This window comes from Tasmannia lanceolata, unplaced genomic scaffold (assembly GCF_043159265.1).
Source record: "Tasmannia lanceolata isolate RefF3 unplaced genomic scaffold, GAP_Taslan_0.1 ptg000008l, whole genome shotgun sequence".
Taxonomy (NCBI): Eukaryota; Viridiplantae; Streptophyta; class Magnoliopsida; order Canellales; family Winteraceae; genus Tasmannia; species Tasmannia lanceolata.
This window is the reverse complement of record NW_027518685.1, coordinates 12,499,654-12,521,608: the sequence shown is the minus strand read 5'-3', so window position 1 is coordinate 12,521,608 and position 21,955 is coordinate 12,499,654. Positions and strand designations below refer to the sequence as shown.

Sequence of the window (21,955 nt, the reverse complement as noted above, 5' to 3'; positions counted from 1 at the left end):
TGTTTTTACTTACAACCAAACGAAGCTTAGGGAGACGAAAAAATATCTTTAACGAATATTAGATAAAGTAGTAGGCCCCAACTGTTTCCTTAGGCTAATTCAAGCTTAATTGTGGAGTTAGTTACTATGAAAGAATATTGGAATTGTGTGAAATGCCCAACTTTTTCGACAATTATATAGTCATTTGTAAGTTTATTGATAATCAATATCTATAATATATAACGTATTACACGAAGTATAATCTTGCTAAACCAAAATTTTAACTTGGTTGCCGAACCACCAAATTAATGAAGCAATTCATTGTGACTTGTAGCCTCCAATTCAAGCATTGTCTGCAGATATGATTGATGGAGGGCGATGATATTGTCACCCCCCCTAAATTACGCATTCGCTCCCCTTTTGGCTTGATTTGACGTCAAAAAGCTTTAATAAGGGGGGCGAATGCGTACGCAGGGGGGGTGACAATATCATCGCCCTTGATGGAGACCTCATTGGTATCTCTCCAAAAGCCAGAGTCAATATTTTTCTTTTAGTAGTAGATGGGTTCTCACACATTCAGAGAAGAACAAAGAGAATCCCACAAGCTTTATGATGGAGCATCTGCTTTATATGGTGAAATCTTTACTTATGGGGTTTAGTTTCCTCAAAGGGATTGAATCACAGTCCCCTCCTTTTCCAAAAATTATTATCTAGCAACAGATAAAGTTGGACTTGGAAATTGCATCAACTTAGCACCCATTATCCATCAAGTAATGTTAAAACTTCTCTTGTAAACCACAAACCATTCATTTAATTCCTTTAGTCCCCCATTTATTCCTAAACAAGACATGATTGATGGAAAGGAAATTGGTGTCACTCCCACAATCAATTGGAACCAATTGTCCGACATGATTCTAAACGCTGTTGCTGGTTATGCAAGACATCCTTAAGGCCCTGTTCGTTTAAGATTATGACAATCAATTGTGAAACTAAAACCAATTATTGGAACGTCCAAAACCAATCACTGGTTCCAATAATTGGTTTTGGACTCACAGTCGGTTTTCATAATCTTAAACGAACAGGGCTTAAATAGTCCTTTTCTTTCAAGACATAACATTAGTTACTAATGTTATTTGGCATGTCACAAAATTTCCAATAAACAGAAAAGCTCAGATACAATGATCAGTCATCTAATAGACCTCATCTTATAATTTACACCAAAACAGGTATTTCTCAATTTAAACAAGAATTTTCCATACTCAAAGATTCAGCTCAGTCAGCTTCAAGTTCTGCACCAAATTCCTCCAATCTAGCAGCATCAGCATCAAGATCGCGAACCTTAGAATGATTGACAGAACCATCATCTTCACTAGCATGTATCTGCTTACCCCCGAACCTGAAAAATAGAACCAAGAATGCACAAAGAAATGAACTACCCAAGTCAGAGATAAAATATATTAACATGTAAAAGTAATCAATCGATATATAATTACATGTAAGATTCTATTAACACGTTGAAGTAATCAATCTATATATAATTATACGTAAGCTTCTGCCCACTTTCTAATGCTTTATAAGACACAATGGAGCCGGAAAATCTGAGCCATCAGCTGGAATGCCAATCAAAGCAGATATTTTTCCCCAAACACCCAAGTCACCGGCCATTCAAAATGATAATTGTTATTAGACAAGTTGGAAATTACTCATAAGAGGCACAATGTGGAAACCTCAAGTTGTTTTCATACAAGCTCTAAAGTCGAAGGAATCTGGTTTTGTACAAATTTCTTCATTATTTATGTGAGTATGCAGGTTTATATGCATAAGTATGTGTATATCCTGGTACTGGCTTTGTACAGATTTCTACATTATTTATGTGGGCATGCATGTTTATATGCATACATATATGTATATCCTGGGACTGGTTTTGTACAGATTTCTACATTATTTATTTCAGCATGCATGTTTATATACATATAGATGTATATCCCGGGTGGTACTCCATCGGGTTAGAAATCCTTGGATAAGTTGTTCTTGGGATTGGCTACGGCTCCTCTGCTTGGATAGTTTTATCTTGAACAAACCCCTGGGATGGGATTGGCTACCTTGCTTGCATATACCTTACCCATTGGTGTTATGTTCGACGTGAGTGGAGGATAGCAAGCCTATCCAAGGATAAACCAAACCGCAGCTTGATGTCCCCATGGAGAACAGCCCCAATAGGTATTCAAATGTAGGTCCACAAACAATAAGTACTTTGCAACTGGTCTGAGTCGCATTCGTAAGGGGGAAAGTAGGCAAAAATTATTATGAATGTGAGACCTACAACTGGGGGATACAATGGCTGCTTGAAGAGAACTTGAGACCCACAAACAAGCTGTTCTCATACCAGCGTTGGAAGTGGCTCCGAACACATTTCCTCTATGAATCATGCATGTAATATATTTATCTAGGAACATATGCAGCTGGATTGCCATACCAGTTTGACAATTGTGAGACTTAATTCCAGAAGTTGCAAGTCATCATCCAACGTTGAAATTAGTGAATAAATCCAGGAAATGATACCAGCGTCCAATATTTTAATAACGACACTCTTTCTCTTTATTTTACAGTTTTCTAATTACCGCTTATAGGGTGTTACAATTCACACAAATAAACTATCAACAAACAATCGAGAAAGTGTTTATCAAAGTCAGGAGTGTGCCGATCACTCATTTATAATCCACATTCATGTTATAAGGTTGCCTTTTACCAAATATCTAATTTTGTACGAACTTGTGAACCATTCAAAAAATAATAATAATAATAATAATAATAATAATAATAATAATAATAATAATAATCCATACTTTTCTATAGGATTCATTTCATAGAGGAGTGGCAAAGTTTACGGCTGGCTGCCAACCTGACGCCAATCCTCCTCCTTTATCCTGGCTTGGGACAGGCTGTGAAAAACACAGGTGGATTAGAGCCAGGTAGATTCCTTTCACTTTCTTCATGAAATATTTCTAAAGGATTCATTTAGCCGACCCCAACTAGTTTGAGACAAAGGCTTTGTTGAGTTGAGAGAAAAATAATCCACATACTTTATGGTCCACATTCCATTGTATACTGAACAGACCTCAAGCTCCTACACCGACTTGATGCCCATTTATCTCTCAGTTAAATTAGAACTTCTAGTTTCCAGAAAAGTAAATGCCATTACCTTCTATTTTGTGAGAGGGAGCAGGCAATTATGGAAACTTCAGCTTTAGGGCTTGAGGGTTGAGAGTTAAGGGTTCATGGGTCTTGACTACATGGCTTAAAGCTCGTGTATCATGTAGTACAATCAGAAAGTTCTATTTTCCAGCCAAGGTTAAAAAATAACAGATGTACCGAGCTAAAGAAATTAGGGATTAAGTTAAATGGTTTAGTGCTTAGAGTTTAACAATCAGGGTTAAGTGCCAATATTTCATAGTTTTGAAGGTCATGCAGCACATAGTTAACTCAATAAATACTAGCTTCCAGTTGTTGAAGAGATACAGTCCACTACATGTTCTTAACATAGTAATTATTCATGTTTGTTTCATAGGGCTCATCCTTGGGTAACCCTAATATAATGCAGCGGATCAAACGGGAATCGCAACCGAAGCGTACGATCCGATAATTGCCCTAGAATCCACTAGGAAAGGGGAGAAGAAGAAGAGAGAGATAGATAGACAAAACCACTTTAATATTATTCCATGATTGATTAAAAACTAAGGTTTACAATGTCTTATGTAAAAGAAATGCAATCCCTGACTTAGTAATCTTCTCTTAAAAGAAAGCCCCAAAATTAGAACACCTATATTAGAAGTGTAATCCTACTACACTTATGAAATAAAATCCTAAACAATCAAGAAACTTATCACCTACTTTCTAAAAGGAAAAAACACAAATAATTAGTAATCTAGTGTCCTACGTCAGTCCCTCCCACTTGAAAGAAACTCGTCCTCGAGTTTAGACAAAAATGAATTGAACAAGCTGAAAATTAGACCTTTCGTAGAATAGATTTTTACATATGAACAGCTCACTTCGACTTCGAATTGAAATCCTTTCCATCGAACCAGGTACTTCCATCTGCCTCGTACAAGGTTAGACTTGATTCAACTAGAAATCAAAGCCTCAATAAACTCTTTGATCCTGGGTAATTGTCTAATTGAGGTACAACGTATCCTTCACTTTGCTCAGTGTGAACGGCGTTGTCGTAGAGATGGGGTAGATCTTCGTCTGTCACCTCTGACTCATGCATTGCAACTAAGAATTTCATCACGATGCTCTGTCTCATGATCTGGGCTCTCCAGGCGCTCTCTGAATTACGTTGGCGGCATATTTTGTGCACAAGTAATCAACTCGAGCGATCGTTTGTCACCACCAACTCTGAATCTTGATCACATAACAGACAGACCTCTTATATTCTCGCCTGGCCCTGTACATGAGCCAAGTCTTTTGAATTAGGAGGCACGCAACTTTCTTCTTGGCACGATCGTTGGCCTTTTGGGCTTTTCTCTCGCCTGATTCTAGCCTGGATCTTCAAAGACTCTCGCGATAGGCAACTAGTGCAAATTCTTTGATAAACAAACCAAACACTTCATACCAACAACTGAAGGGTGATTGCTCTAATTTGTATCGCTCCCGTTCCATCTTTTTCGAGAAGGATTTGGCATGAAGGTCAATGGTCACTCTAGTATATTTAATTGTCTCTGTGTGGCTCAAACGATATTTATCTATACAATTCTCAATCGCATCAATCCATTCTAAACACGCAAACTCACAATCACCATATCTGAAAAAGGTGGGATGAACTATAGATACATGGGAGATTAAGGAAAAGAAAAACTAGGGAAAGTGAGAAAAATGGTAGTTTGAAAGAGTTGGAACAGGGTTGGAATGGTGGAAGGGGTTATTCGTGGGTGGTTTTCTTGTTAGAGAGGAAAGAGGGACTTTTTGGGTTAAGTGAAGTGGATGTTTTGAGAGTTTATTGGACGAGGGAAAAGAGGTTAAATATTAGGAAGGCTATGGAATGAAATTTATGGGTAGAAATTTTAGGTACTGTAGGTACTTGGCTAAATTTGGTGTTCAACGGTTAGAATATAGTTGTTTTAGGCTGAAAGGAATTGGCAATTAAACATGGTAAAGGTAGAAAGAAAATTTGTTGGTATGAAAAAAAAAAAAAAAATGAGGTGCGGCTATTAATTAGGGCTATTGGGCTGAAATCGGAAGTTTTGGGGGGTTAACGTGTAGCAAGAAAGAAGGGTTTTGGGATGGTAAGTTCGGCTGTTAATAATGGGATTGGATGTTGGGCAACTGGTTTATGGGCTGAAAAAAAAGGGAGGAAAAAACATGCCTAAACTAAGAGTTCTCAGGTTAGGAAAGGGGCTGGAAATTAGGAGGTAAGATTTGGGGTGATTTTTAGGGATTATAATAGGCTAAAAAATAGGATCGGATGGATAAAACTAAGGAACCTGTCTTCTGATTTTGATTGGATAAAAGGAAGGAGGGGAAAGTGGTGTAAATCGGTGGCTATTACATGAATCCGGGTAACAATGGGTGGCGGTTTTGTAGGGACGAAGAGAGGTTTGTGGGAGACTGCTTATAGGAATGGGTACTCGGCTGAGTAGGGTGTGGATTTTTCTGGGTTGGTTTTGGGTGGGCTGCACATCCGGGATTTAGAAATTAGTTAGAGAAGATGGGTTGTGATAATGGCAGCAAGATAGTGATACTATTGGCCCATAACCATAAAATTCTCAGCGAGTTGTTGGGATTGATTACGGTGGTAGCAATGAAGATGGTGGGAAGTGGATGGCAACAAACTGGAAAAGGGCTTGGGAGCAAGATAGTGAAAATAGAGAGTTCTGAGGGGCTGAGAATCAGGGACAAAACGGATGAAAATAAGGCTGGGTAAATCTTTTTTTTTTTACAATAGAAGTGGCTGAAAAAAAAAATCAGAAGTGTTTTATACAAGAACGGGGAGAAGAAAACTAGCCTCAAAAGTGCATGGTTGTGTATGATTCCATCATTATCTAGGTTCTTACCTTGCCTAGTGGATTCTAGATCTGTTAAATGTGTATTTTTGGATACTCCTGTACTGAGAAAGGATACTGTTGTAACAATCTTGCATCCCAAAAAGTGTTTGTATGTGCAAATATCACATTCTTTGAGGATAATCCATTATTTACTTCGTTTAGATCCTCTCCAACATATCATGAATCTACTTTTTCCCACGCTCCATTACCTAGCTGTCCCTCTGCTAGAAACAACTGACTCTCCTTGACAACCCTCTGAACTTAATATCATTCATTCATAGCCACTAAAGGCATATACTCGAGTAACTCGACAAAAAGTACAAGCTTTGACTAAACTTATATCTCAATCTCCATATGTGTCTGCGGATTCTGTCGTGGATCCTTCTTATGTAAATCTCCCCATTGTTGTTTGAAAAGATACATAGCCCTATACTCACCATCTCATTGCTAACTTCATTTCTTTTGATTTCCTTGTTATCAACATACAAAAGTTCTGTTGCATCCCTTTCTTCTATTGTTTTACCTCATACTTACCAAGAGACGATGTCTCATGATGGATTGAGGAAGGCTATGGACAATTAAATGAGTGCCCTAGAACAAAATCAAACGCGGGCCTCTCTTAATCACTTAAAGGGAAGAGAGTTGTAGGATGACGTTGGGTATATACTATTAAGTATCTACCAGATAGAATGTTTGAGCTGTTTCTTTCTTATTTCTTTTCTTCTTCTTCTTAGCCTTTCACCTTTCATGGATGAAGATTATCAAAGTTAACATCATTCAAAGTACGAAATAATAAACTCAATCAAATAAACAAGCTCGGGTTTTAGATTCACTTACTGAAAGGTTTAGGGCTTATGATTTTTATGTTCAAGGGTGGTATTCGCCCTTAAAAGCACACAAAACACATAGCTAACTCAAAAAGCTCTAGTTTCCAATCAAAGGAGATAAATATCCAACTACAGATATTCCTCCTTTTTCGGCAAGACGCAACAGTAAAAAAATATACAGTTTAGGTAACTTGAGTGTGTGGAACCAAAGTGTTTGGGACTTGGGGTCTAAGATTTTTAGAATTTAGGGATGTGAGCCATAAATTTTCTGAAGGATTCATTAGCCAACCCCAACTAGTTTGGGACAAAGGCTCAGTTGAGTTGAGTAGAGTTGAGGGATGTGAATCATAAACAAGAAGCTTTTTTAGCATTAAAAACAAAGCCATAAACAAGAAAAGCTTCTTCTGCACCAACAAATTGAAAAGCAGAACTAGAAATGTCAACATCAAAGAAAGAATTATGAATCTGCAAAGCATTTCATTTATATGCAGCCTAAATAATTTGCAGTCTGGCACGTGTCAAAAACAACCAAATCAAAGTTCTTACATGGAAAAATCAAAACCCTGAAAGCAATAGAAAAGGACTAAAAGATATTTTAAGTTGTTATAACAAGAGTCAATTAAGATGATGCAATGTGCTACAGTAAACTAACTCTTCTGCCTCAGGAAAATAGCCAGTAAAGTTGAGAACAATTACCATCTTCCATTCATCAACTCAATGCATTTAAGTCCATCCCTTCGATCCTTAAATCTCACCAGAACAACTCCCTGTGGGTGATTTTCACATACCTGCATTCCAGAACAAGAAATTCATGCATCAACAGTAAATTTCCAACAAAACTAATGCAATATAAAACCAAAAAGGAAAGGTTATTATATTATAAAATTTGTTCGGTAAGTTGCAAGCTTTGTTGAAGACTTTTTTTTCTCCAATAAATTTTATATATAAATGTTCTACCCACCAAAAAAAACTTAATGATGAATATAAAATAGTAAGAACTAAAAAGTTCTAAACAGCAGTCCGTAGGCAAGAGATTGTATAATATATTGAAACACACATAACCCATATATCCCAAAAAATCAGTGATGCCATCATATATAAAAGAAATATTTAACCAAAAGGATCTGGCCCTAGGAAATATATGACCACATTTATTCAGTGATTCAAGTCGAAGTTCATGTTCCAAAGGCTCTTCATTGATTGTTTAAGAATGCCTATGATGCAAATATTTACAACAAAGCAAAAGTGAGAATAAATGATTTTTTGTTGTGATTTATGGATGTCAATTTATCTATTTACGCTTAAAATCTCTGATCAATATCCATCTGTACAGAATGGAAGGATGGGGAGAGTAGTATATCATTTCAACATGGGTACATCAGTACATGTGTTGAGTCTCATGCACACCTTGATTGATTCCACAAGACCAAGCTTTGTACATTCCTCTTTTACGTCTGCCTCTAACTCTGGACCAAGACTTGGATCAGACTGTAAACATCAGAAGTCCACAATTTTGGTGAAATTGTCCGCATATGTCAAATACAAAATTAATTTCATTTAACAAGATAAAGCTTTTGTAGAGCCTCCAATCCCAAAATTCCAATAAAACAAAACAGATAAATATGAACTCGCAAAATTAAAATAGATTGCAAGTTATGTTACAGCTCAGAGTTGTAGACTAGAGAACCAATGTTCAAGAACTTGGGCTCAACCCAGAAATGGTATTTATATTTTAAGATTGACCCACCCGGATTATAAAATTGGAGATTGGACTCATCACTCTGAGCTAGGCCAGAAAGCCCAAAACGAGTTTAATCCGCCATTTTCAGAGTTGATGACTTCTTGAACAATGTTAAAGAAATGCATGCTTTGTAGGATTAGAAGTTTCAGACTGTTTACCCTCAATTCCGAAGGGGTGAACATATGACGGAGAACAATGGTACTCGGGATTATCACCTTTGAATCATCATGGCCACCTATATAAATGGAAAGTTGATAATGTTAGTGATGGCTTGCCATCCTAATCAAGTAAATCCAACTTAAATCGGGGTTGATAATTGTTATGACTAGAATTAAACACTAAGTCATCATATGACAAGAAAGATACAAAGGAGGACATCTTGAACAATAAGGGGAGGCGTATGTAGACATTGAAAAAAGTGTGCCAGTGTCAGGCATGACTCGGCCAATGAAAACTCGACATACTTGACATGTCCATAATGTTATATGGTGCAATTATATTTTAAAAGATACTAGTATGCATGCATCAGCTTATGAAAGCATAAGATATAGGAAAATGTATGTATAGGTAAGTAGAAATACTTTAAACTATATAAACCGTACATAAATAATACCATAAAACAGAAAGATAAGAGTTGTTTCAACATGTGTTCGTGTATCCACATTAAGGAACTGTACAATCCATGTTTCACAGGGAAACCCATTACACAGCTCTGGAACCAATATGGTAACAGATGTTTTGGATTTGTCTAAAGTAAAAAAACCAAGTGAGAATTATATATGTTAAAATAAAAAATAAATCAAACTTTTCCCAACCCTCTTTACTTGAGGAGATGTACTAACTTTTATGAAGAAAGATGGATATGGAGATTCAAAGAGTCAAATTTCTCAAAAGGATGTTTCATGCAGTTTATTGAAGGAACAGGAGATGCAATTTCCACTATTGTAACTCTGGAACAAGTAGCTGGAATATTTGTTCCAGAATCAGATATCTTATAGACCACAAATATGATTAATTGGATAAAATTTAGGCAAACCACTGTATAAGTCATTGAACCTTGGATCCACAAAAAGAACTCAGTGAACACCGCTGAACAGAAGATTTTCATAGTGCAAAGTCCACACCCACCATTTAAACAAAGGAAAGGTTGTAATGTAACATAATGTGATACATTTTAAAGTGAAATGTAAGTTAAAGACTTACCCCAGCCAAGTATTTTGTCTTCCACTCTTTTTAGCTTCTTTTTCTTTTTTTTATCCGCTTGCTTGGCTATAAACCTATCCCCTGCACAGAAAATATGGGAAGGCCATTGATGCAAACGTTAAAAGCATTGAATTTGTATGGATAACCATTGAAAAACACCAATATGATATTGATTACTTTATAGCAAAATATTGCATCAACTTCTATCGGGAAGAAAACAAATGAGCAAAGTATGCAAAATGTATCAAGTAATTCAGCTAAACGCATGGAAGAATATTGTGGCAAAAACCATTACCTTTTTGCTCAAATTTAGCTTGGCTTACAGACATAGGTATCTTTCCACCAGGACGGAAAGGTGCCCCGTCCAAAATTTGGATGGCTAGAGCAACTGAAGGTTCCTAATGTATTCAGAACGGTATCATTAACAAAGGTACACTTTCATTCTAAAACAATGTTAAGTTCTACAATGAGTCAATCAAAATTGTACTATTGTTCTGAAACATTGTTAGGAGGTACAATAAGTCAATGACCATTGAATGAGAATTACCTTCAAGTACGATACGAGTGCATCCCCCTTTATTATACCTGTTTCTTTATCGACATAGATCTTCACACGGGGCTTTTTCGTTTCAGGGTCCTAAAATTAAACAGAAGCCTGTTAGAAGAACAAATGGCATGACATAAAATATAAAGATTCAGAATTCATCTTTAGATGAAGAATTTTAAAGAGAACACTAGATTTATATGGGCTTCAAATAAACTAAGAGAATATATGGCACAATTAATTGCTGTTTCAAAACTGAAGATTACAAAAAATAATGCAGCATCCAAATTACCCAAGAGAGCTAAGAAGATGCAGAAGAATAATTCTGATCAAAGGAATCAGCCCTTGGCAATACAATAAGAAGTTCTCCACGCTCATATAGATGACATCATCGGTGGGTCACATCACTTAGGATTGTGTGATTCTGTTGGGACTAAGAATGACTAGATCTTTAAAGCCATACATGCAAGCTGGTCATTCTAGATTTATGAAGTTGCATTTAATACTTGAGTTCCCACGTGCATGCATTTTGTGGCATCCAAGGTTATTAAATTTAACTTTAAAAAGTTATAGTTTATTCTGGAGATAGGATCAGTTTCTGGAAAGATATCTGGTGCTCTCATTCATCATTGCAGATGCTTTTCCCAAGTTTATATGCAGTTGCATCTCAGAAAGAGGCAATGGTAAAAGCCTGCTTTGACCGGTTAATATGGAGACTTTCTTTTAGAAGGAATTTTTTTGACAGGGAGCTGCATGTGGTTGCAAGAATGTTTGAGGTGTCAGAAGGGTGCTCTATTAGTCTCTGTAGGAAGGACAAGGGCATGTGGATTTGGGATACTGCTGGGGACTTCTCTGTTAAATCCTTTTGCAGTTATTTGGTGCCTAGTCTGGCAGCTCCAATTGAAGCAAAAGTGTGGAAAATCCAGGCCCCGTCAAGAGTTTGCACTTTCAGTTGGGCGGCCCTGCGAAATCTCGGATACAAACAGTGGACTTTCTTAGGAAGCACAAGAAGTCGATAGTTGACCATTGTGCCGTGTGCATAGCACAGCTAGAGAATCCATGGATCACATTTTTATTCATTGCAAGGTGGCGAGACAGGTTTGGAGGGGTATTCTTTCTAGGTTTGGAATTTCTTGGGTCTTTCCCTCCTCTCTTCCGAAGTTACTTGAAGGTTGGGTTTTTAATGCCATTGAAAAAGAAAGGAAGAATCCTTTGAATTTGTGCCTCCTTGCAGCATGGTTTTAAATTTCATCCGAAATCCAAAATTTCGGTCTTGGTCAAGACTGAAAACTAAACGTTCCGAAACCGAAATTGGCGAAACGTACCAAATTTTGTCAATTTTGATGAAATTTGGAAAAAAAATTTAATTTTTATTCCTTCCCAAATTTAAGCCGAAATTACCGAAATTTCAGTAATTTCAGCCAAAAAATCGACATTTCGAGTGTCTTTGCCGAATTTCAGCCGAAATTTCAGGATTTCGGCTTAAATTTCGGTTTCGGCTAGGTCCAAAATTTATGCCGAAATCGAAATTCAAACCATGCAACCCTGTGGGTTCTTTGGAAAGAAAGGAATGCTAGGGTATTTGTAGGTGTGGCCAAATCGCCTCCCTTTTTATTTTATCAGCTTGACACTTGTTTAGGCTAGATGCCTTTCCTCTTTTCGTTTTGTGCTGTCCTACAACCTATGGGAGGGATGGAAGGTTTTTTGTTTCAGTGTTGAGAGGCATGATCCTATCCTGCAGGTTTGGCAGCCCCCATCTAATGGCATGTTAAAATTAAACTTCGATTGTTCCAACGTGGGCAACCCTGACTCTACTGGTACAGAAGGTATTCTTAGAGATTCTAGTGGAGAAGTGATATGGGCGTACTCAGGTCCGATTGGTATTGCATATGCTAGTGAGGCCGAGGATAGCTGCCCATCAAGGAATTAAGAGACTGGGAAGGGAAGACTTGAACAGGCTGATAGTGGAGGGCGACTCTCATAATACCATCCGATGGCTCAGAAAAGCTAAGGTTCCTCCTTGGAGATTTGCCCCTATATCTGACGAAATCCATGATATAATTGTAAGATCGTGTATCATATTCATGCATGTCAGAAGATTTGCCAATGGTATGCATATCATTTGGCCAGGGAAGGAGTGGAGAAAATAGGTCTGGAGTTGTATGATTTCTGGCCTCAGTGATGTGGGCTTTTTGTTGCTTCAACACCATTTTTCTTGTATTGTTTAAGCTTTTTCTGTATCTTTTGGTATGACCCACTCGGTGGTCCCTTATTAATGAAATATGTAACCATTCAAAACAAAAGTTTAAGAAGTTATGTTTATTAGTTGTACATAAATCTGCAAAATGTTGTAGCTATAATTTAGGTGAGTGTTAAGGCATTTACAACTTGAACTCCATATTCAAGTTCCTGGGAAGTTTCCAGGAACTGTAGCAGAAACATTTATTCACATTTGACTTTTGCATTTGTTAGGGGTAAAATAGGTATATCCGGTACCGAATCTCAAACCCTTTCTCCATTACTCAAACCAGATCAATGCAACCCCCGCTGCAACACTCAGTAACGAACATCGATCGGACCTCCTTGATACTTCTCCCTTGAGCGATACCGAGCTACCAAGGGAATCAAACACAATCGCGGAGATCTCGCCCCCAAACGGGCAATCCGGACGGCCGGTACACATAAGGCGCGGCTTTCGAATTCAAAACATCCCGCCTAAATCACCATCCACGATCTTCGCCCAGAATCATCGGAAATCGTATCTCCACGTGTTTATTCGCCAGCTATCAAGCTCCACGTGGGTTAAATCTAGGGTATGATTGATGTCTACACGATCTTATTCTCCCGCCATCACGCTCCACGTGGGCGAAATCAAAGGCACGATTGATATCTCCAAGATCGTGGATCTCCACCCCTACAAAAAGGGGACTACGCACTCAAGCAAGGGCATCCAGCTCTCCCTCTCTTCTTCTTTGGTCTGGTAACTTGACTTAGCCCTCTCCCATTCCCCGTCCATTGTCTATGATTGTCCGTCTCTGACTTGAGTGTCGAAGTGGCCGTCCGGAGCCACAACTCCGGGCCCGTTGACGCTTTTTCTGTGAGCGCAGGATTACAGGTTCTGCGTAGCTAGTTCGTGCAGTCAGATTTTGGGCGTCATCAGCATTCAAAAGCTTTTCTAGAAAGGGGTGTGCCACATCCACAAATCCGAACGCTGTTGTTTGCAGAAAACAAGGTCGGATAGATTATATTTCATACGACACCAAGATTTTGCTCTACAAGAGATAGGGCAACAAACTATTAAAGCCAATCCATAGAATATCATTTCTAGGGCCACAAAAAAAGTTCTGGAGGACAGAAGCCTGCATTCTAGAACTTTTAACAATCGTAGAATTGGAACTTTTAACAATCAAGGAATAGATTGAAGAAAAGATGTTCTGACGGTGCGCCAACGTGGGAATATGGGCAGTGAGGTACTGGAAAGAAATGTTGCCTTTTGGCTATTAATGCTCCTCTTACAATGTGTTGGGATGTCTGCCTAAATTAGTTTGTGATCATTTTGACTAGGTTGTACAAAGCTCTTGTTTCAGCACTTGGGTTCTTTCAAATTCTGGATCAAAACCAAAGATGAATAAAATCATTTTTCAAATGAATCTAGCAAAAAGAAACATTAACCAGAATAGCACACACGTGCATATAATACACAGATAAATGTGTGTGCTTATATTAAGAGTTGTTTTGCAATGAGCAAAAGTATATGCATAAATATCTATTCTGAGTCCAATCATGCAATGCACGTGTGCACTAAGTAAACAACTTTAATGCCTAGAAAATTATTAAAGTAGAAGATAGGAAATCCCTCTCACCTCCTTTATGATGCCACACTTGGAAAATGCTTCCACTACCTGCCAGAAATATTCAGAAAAGCATAATTGAAGTAACAGAATAAATTCAAAAATAGACAAACAGAACTAACCACTGCTTTTACTAAAAAATTGTGTTCATGATAGTCTTTAACCTATCCGTGACCTACTTATAAGACACTAGAATGGAATCTAAGAAGACACACTAAGACAATCCCACCCCATTATCAAAATGGAGAAAACAAACGAACATGACTTACTTCCTCAGTTGTAACATCATCGGGCAGCCCGGTCACATAGACATGCGTATTCACTTTCAGATCGAACCAACTATCTGGAGGTTTATTTGCTTCCTGTTAAAGTAAGATCTCAAATGCATCAGCATCACTCCCATCATATATTTAGAACCGCGGCATTTGGAAAAGACAGTGCCTTCATACCCTAACATCCCAAAATGCATGGCGATTAAAACATAATCTGACTGTGCAACAACGCTTCAAAACAAACTGAGCAAATACAGGCAACTAAACAGAAGGAACAGAAATGCACAAGGGAAAACCTTCTTTTCTGTCGGCTTCTCGGGCAATTTCCTCTTTAGTTCTAGTTTGGCTTCCAGTGTCTCGGCATTAGCAATTGTTTCTTCCCCAATAGAGGATTCAGAAACCGCTATTGCTGGGAAGACCTCCTCCTCGTCCAAAAAAGTCATCTCTTCTAGCCCATACAGTTCACTTTTAGAAAATGAGTTATCCTAAAATAAAGGGAATTTTGTCAGATTGCTCCCTGCAAAATTAGCATATGACAGTACAAGAATGCAACTAACGATCCGAAACTAATAGGTATAAGTCCCAGAACAAATTCTGACAGAAACATGAGTGGATATGATGTGAACTGACAAGCTTGTTGAAAACAATTTCATTAATTAGACAAAAGAAACTACTCTTAAAAAAATAGACAAAAGCAAAGATCACCTTGCATTAAAAAGAAAGAAATAAAAGAGACAAGCACCTTTACTAATGGAAATATAGAAAAAATAAAAAGAAAAATAAATGGAGTGAAAAGACAGAATATTATATACAACGGTCAAAAACAGCTGAGACATCCAATGTAATGCTTAAGGTAATTAAGCATGATAAGATAAAATTGCTGTCATCTAATGGTTAAGAACACCAATAACAGAGGAAAAAGAACACCAATAACAAAAACCCAGAAATTCTGAAGAGCAAAAATCTGAGATGGCATCACCACTCATTAAGCAGCAAGCATCTACTACAATTGATTGGTTCAACATGATATTTAATGTGTCCTAAACCTAATGGATTTTCAAAATGAAGCTATATCAAACTCCAAAAATCATGACAGAACACACAAAACGATAAGGTTTATGCAGAAGCACAGTCCAAATACCCACTTGAGGAACCCATGCTCTAAGGCCGCTATCCCATTTGTAAGTAGTTCCATCATCATCAGTGAATTCTTCCTCACCGTCTGGTGGTGTCAGAGGCCGGTCATCGGCATCTGCCCCTGATTCTTGCAGCGTGCCCTCTCCCTCCAAGTCCTTAGACACATCAAACCGACCAACTTCACCTGAGATAGCACCTTGTTTCAGAGCCTTTGCTTCAGCCTCTGCATCTCTTACCTCATTCTGCCATTTAAGGAAATCATCATCTTTGTTGGAAATCTCTGCACAATAATTTACAGACTGAGATATTTGATGCTGAAACAATTCAAAAAAAAGAAAAAAGATAATTGATCCTGAATATTATGCCGGGGTTGAGAGATTCCTTCACCTGTAGTAGAATAATCAGCCCCGCGTAAAGATATCCCCGTAAATAACTCAGGAATAGTGGACAGTTTCGTCCAATCACTCCTTCCTTCAGACCACAGGAGTGTATTTTCAGAGATGTACCCATTCAAGAAATGCTCTGCCCACGTGAAGAAAAGTAGCTTATTAGATCATTCAATAGCTAGCTACACCATTTGAACTTGATATTTTGAAGACAGTGCAGAAAGAACAATTGTTCTGACAAACATACAATCGCCTAGTGGTCAAACCGAAATTTCAAGAAGATAAAACACTGTTAACTTTGGGAAATGATGAATTAAATTTAAAAAAATAACCCTATCAAGAGAAGCACGATCAAAACCCCGATAAGTCCCAAAATAGGACCCTTGGAAAAGAAATTGATACAAATGAAGGCAACCAGAATCTAACATTTCAGACTTTCAGCAGCATGTCTGTGGGTTGGTGGCCTAAGAGAGAAAAAAGGAAGAAGGAATGGGGCGGAGTATGCTTCACAGTTTTCATATTCAGCAAGTTCAGAGATACAAAATACTAGAAAACCCAAACGCACAAGCCGCAAGGTTAAGCGTGCCCCACCCCATCCCCCCCACCCCCCACCCCCCCCCCGAGATGGTCAAGGTACAAACAAGAAAGAGAGATACGAAAAAACGAAAAGAAATTTGGGGGGAAGAGAATAAAAAAGATCCAACTATAAAACCTCCAAGGGTTTTTTCTTTGTTACTTTACGCCATTTGATGGTGGTTAAAGAATCGTCGTCCACCATGACATGATCCAAACCATTTGATGCTAAGAGTTAATGCCCTCATGTGCAGCCCAGACCTCCGCTTCTGATGCATCCGCTTCCCCAAAAGGAAGATGATAATTGTAGATCATTGTGCATGTATCGAGGTAGGAGAAACAGCCAGCCATCTCCCGCTTCATTGTAAAGTGGTTAGGGTGGTAAGTTACTAAACCGGTTTGGCATCCATTGGGGGTTAGCCCTTTGGTTGCTTGGAAGAAGAAAGGGAAGATTTTGTGGGATGTATCCCTCCTAGCCACAATGTGGGTTCTATGGAAGGAGAGAAATGTGAGACTATTGAAGGGCCATGCAAGAAGTCCCGACTTTTTATTCATCAAGGTGTTAGCCCTTACCATTTCGTGAGTGAAAGCTCTTCCAGCATTTGCATTTGTATCGGCATATGATCTGTGGGAAGGATGGAAGTGTGTACGAGCATGGAGAAGAAGAAAACGGTATTTCAAAAATGGGAATCCCCGCCTATAGGATTCCTCAAGCTAAATTTTGATGGATCTAGTTTTTGTAAAGATAAGCCCCTTAGAAAAGACATTAATGTTTAAAATGTGCTATTGGCTACTAATAGAATTCTACATCAAAAAGAAGACACTGCTAGCTCTGACCCCAAGAGTCCACGAATAGTGAATTGAATTAAAAATAGCACATTTCGAGAAATAATGAATTGAATTATAACTAATGAGGATAATGTTATCTTGAGGAGACAGACTTGAAATCCTAATGACTCCAAGTTTCCAACAGTCCGGGAATAAACACAACAAAAACAAACTAGCAATTGTGCAATCAAAACAGCATTAAATGTTTCAACAGCAAGAATATGCAAGTGCATCTGGAAAGAGGGAGAATGGGAATAAGTTTTGGTTGATGTTTCAATTCGCTACAGGAAAACAACCAAAGCAATGCCTGGTGAAAACTGAGAACTTTATAAAACACATCCAATAAAAAAGGATAGAAAATAATGAAATCACCTTTTCCTAGTACCGAACCAAACTCACCTTGCAACTCTGAAAAGGCATATGGACCAACATATTCCTGATTCTCTCCAAGCAAATACCACCCAACTTCAGAAATAGTTCTGGAATCCATATCGCAGCCATTTCCCATACCTACAAAAATCAAGAATTTGAGCTTATAAATCTTTTTCCATTAATAAGTAAGCTGGGTACCCACCCATAAAAGTTCCAAAATCCAAACTACATTCTTATCCCAAAAGGCATGAGGCTCAACCAAGGCTAACCATCCCATATTCTTTGTTTTCCCATCTTCTAATAAAATCAACTAGCAGACTAGCAGTCGCAATAAAGGAAATTAGTTCCGTAGCATATTTGAACATTTAGAGTTCTATAGAAAATGTTAGCAAATCATTTCTATCAGCTAAATAAGTTAAAAACTACAAACTTACTACCATATTTTCAATTAATGATATTCTTTAAATCAGCTGTTCCTTTTTTTCTTTTTTTAGCTCTTTTGTAATTCCCATATAATAAGAGTTTCTATGTGATGATTATAACAATTGAATTCAGGTAAAAAGCAGATAATTGACAAGGATTTCTAGACAAATCTACGGAAAAAATACTCAATTATAAGCTCTCAAATATTTATAAAAAATAATTATCCTCAATTATTTTAAAAACCCCGATCCCAAAAAAAAATAATCAAAATGAACGAAATTTATTCCATTGCATAATAACTGAAATACTATGTACTTTAAAGACAAAATAACACACTCTCAGAGGAAATTATCCTGTAAATATTGTAACAATAAAAGTCAAGACAAAAGTTCCGGTTGCGCTTGGCTTGCAAAGTGGAGCGATTGCCCATTAAATATATTTTTTATGGTAATAAGATCAATCAAAGTCGAAAGAACAAAAAGATTGAGGAGGTCTACAGAAAACAAAAGGACACAAAACAACAGAAAACAAAAAGATTCAAAAAGAACATCCTCAGGGAGGGAGGCGATCAAACATCAAGGTCGGAATTTTGTCGACTTTGAGCAAGCAAATCTGCATCATTATTAGTCGACCGCCAGCCATGTCGAATCTCCATGCCATGTGCATCAATCAAATCTCGGATTTCCTCACTCACACCAATTTCCAAGGATAACTTGGCCGGTCTCTCACCCACCTTATAAAATTGCAATAGCCACCCTCAGTGTGATCTAATTGAGACAAATCCACAAGGCGGATACCAAAAAAGGAGCACCCAAACCTCTACGTTGTTAGAGGCCTTCACTCCAACATGCCCCAAAAATGCCCAAATCACCTCCCCGTCAGTGCTTCTAAGAAGACTGTTGATATCAGTTGGGCCAAGGTTACCGAGACTCACGTGGTCGAAGTTCAGCTTTGAAAACACGGGAGAAAGAACATGATAGAGGAAGGATGTTTCTTACCACTTCTCCTCATGTGAATCTCCACCCATGACATGAGGAGAAAAGTCATCGAGATACCACTGAAAATGGGAAGGGCCGGTGCCCACAGGAGCACCAAAGAGAAGATTTGTCTATAGAATTTAGCACTACTTTGGATGCCCAATTAAAAACTCTCATGTTTCTTTCTTTCCAAACAAGCCAAAGACATGCAACACAAATAAGACTCGGTAAACTATAACTCTATAAGGCCATGAAGTGCAACCCGACGACTCAAAATGATCCGTAATATGACCAGGAAGAAGCCAACTCACTTTGAAGAGCCTAAGAACAAAATATCAAATCTCATGCATAAATCTGAAATGAAGTAGAACGTGATCAGTGGACTCAGCTTCCTCAAGACACAAAGCACAGTGATTAACTTGCTTCCTCTATCTACAACGAAGGTGATCAACAGTGAGAATCTTATCCAGGCACACAAGTCAGCAAATAGCATTAACCAGTCTTTCAAATCACAGGTGCGGGTCAAAATGAGGCCGAAGAAAATCCTAGTCAACTCAGCACGACGCGGTCAAGTATTCGGTTGACGTGGCTGAGTGCACGGTTGAAATTTCTGTGTTGGTTTCGGTCGGCATGGAAACGAAACATTTCAGTTTCAGTAGAAATCTTGTAAAAACACATAAACGTATGGAAACATATGCAAATGATGAAATTTTAAGATGAAACTTTGGAAAATGCTACAATAAGCACAAATACATATTTAGAAACCAACACATAAGCAAGAACAAGAAAACCATCCACACCATTCAAAAAAAAGAAAAAAAAGAAAACCATCCATAATGGCTTAATCACTAAAAAAGAAAAGAAAAGAATCACAGACTAACACCTAGTGACATGCGTTGCCGCACATGTCTGGAACTAGGGAGTTGATTTTGGATAGAAATGGGGAGTAATTTACTGCTTTTTCTGGGTGGTTTTGTTTAAATTGATTTTGGATAGAATCAGGGAGTACTGTACTACTTTCTCTAGTTTTGTGTATATTTTAATGTTTGGAGAATAGTTGTTGTGTTTTCTTGGGAATTGCAAGAGTAGAATGATAAGATCTTTGTGTCAATCTTAAAGGGAATTAATTTCTGATATGAAGATTTTGTCACTGTGGTGTGCATTTAACATTCAAAGAGTTCTTGGCTTTGGCATAGGATGCAATTGATTCTTGACTGTTTTTTAATGGTCGTCTATGATAGTGTGAAACTCAAAATGCTAAATGACCCTATCTGAGAACCCATAAGAAAAAAAAATAGAGAAATTCCATTCCGAAATCGTGAGACTGTGAAGACGATGAGGGGAAAAAAAAGGCAGGAAGATGATCTCACCTTTGGGCAGTGAATCGTCGTCTTTAGACTTATCGACAATATCAGTGGATTCCATTCTCGAAAAAAATGGCTGAAAACCAATGAATTGAAAAAACGCAACAGAAATCGAAATCCGGAAAACCCAGATGGAGAGAGAGAGAGAGAGAGAGAGAGAGAGAGAGATTAAATGACGAAAGTGCCCTAATTTCATTTAATTGGTTACTTTATAGGGTGCATTGTTTCACTTTCATCTACCTGGTGACGAAAGTTTGATTTTGAAAAGGGATATGATGTATTCGCGTCTCTTTTTTTACTTGGAACAGCCACTCCTGTGTAGAAGAGTTGTCGTAGATACACTAGAGGGGGATGTCCCAGGTAAAACAAACGGGCGAACATGTCACTTCCCAATTTTGATATTCGTATGGAAAACTCTGGAAAACTACCCAACAAGAATAGTTAGAGAGAAGAAAGAAAATCCCAAATCTGTAAAATGTAGAAGAAGAAGAAGAATCGTTAGAGAGAGGGAGAGAGAGAAGACGATGAAGAAGAAGCCCTAATCTAGAAACCACAAATCTTTAAAATCTAGAAACCCTAAATCAGTGTAAGATACTGAAGAAGAAGAAGATGGAGGAGGAGAAGAAGATCTAATCTGTAACTAGGAACTACAATCCTAATCCACAAACCCTACTATAGAAAACCCTAATCTACGAAACTATAAATCGGTAAAAAAATAAAAAGAAGAATGATATCTAAACCACAGACAAAGAAAAAATAAGAGGAGAGAGAGAGAGAGAGAGAGAGAGAGAGGGGAGGAGAGCTCGTACCTGGAAAATCGATAACCTTTTCTTGGTTCGTCCAAGTGAAGGTCGAAACGAGTTGTTTAGCTTGTCCATTTAAGATTATGTAAACCGATTGTGAGTGCCTAACCTATTAGTAAAGGCAAAATTACGTTTAAATTTGAGTCCAATAATCGGTTTAGCACTCACAATCGGTTTTCATAATCTAAAACGAACTTGTCTTAGTGTCGTGTCTCGTAATCGAAAAAGTTTTGAAAGAAACTTCTACGAAACACAATTTCCACGTAATTGTTTCTATTTTCCACGTAATTATTTTAGTTTTCCTAGGAAACTAAGAAAACATCGAGCAAAATTACGTTTAAATTTGAGTCCAATAATCGGTTTAGCACTCACAATCGGTTTTCATAATCTAAAACGAACTTGTCTTAGTGTCGTGTCTCATAATCGAAAAAGTTTTGAAAGAAACTTCTACGAAACACAATTTCCACGTAATTGTTTCTATTTTCCACGTAATTATTTTAGTTTTCCTAGGAAATTAAGAAAACATCGAAAAATTGAGTTTTCTAAGGCTATGTTCACTTCTTTTCCCCGGCATTTTCCTTTCCTTTCCTTTCCAGGTGACATGGCAGAAGGAAAAGGAATCCAAAGGAAAAGG

At 37.8% G+C, this 21,955-nt stretch overlaps 1 protein-coding gene across 2 annotated transcripts; it reads right to left on the bottom strand.

The window, feature by feature from the left end:
• Positions 1–1,108: 1,108 nt before the first annotated feature.
• ELF9 (RNA binding (RRM/RBD/RNP motifs) family protein) lies at positions 1,109–21,416 on the bottom strand. 2 transcript variants are annotated; one of them, XM_077387923.1, is made up of 14 exons: positions 21,328–21,416; positions 17,782–17,892; positions 15,983–16,117; positions 15,604–15,875; positions 14,755–14,943; positions 14,456–14,548; positions 14,199–14,237; positions 10,339–10,428; positions 10,087–10,189; positions 9,792–9,872; positions 8,747–8,823; positions 8,255–8,335; positions 7,544–7,635; positions 1,109–1,375 (listed from the first exon to the last, which is right to left on the bottom strand). In XM_077387923.1, the coding sequence occupies exons 2-14, from the start codon at positions 17,888–17,890 to the stop codon at positions 1,252–1,254; spliced, it is 1,485 nt and encodes a 494-aa protein (XP_077244038.1). In that variant the 5' UTR covers positions 17,891–17,892; positions 21,328–21,416; the 3' UTR covers positions 1,109–1,251. The 2 variants fall into 2 exon arrangements, with proteins under 2 accessions (XP_077244038.1, XP_077244037.1); XM_077387922.1 differs by lacking the exon at positions 21,328–21,416 and adding an exon at positions 20,525–20,975.
• Positions 21,417–21,955: the final 539 nt, after the last annotated feature.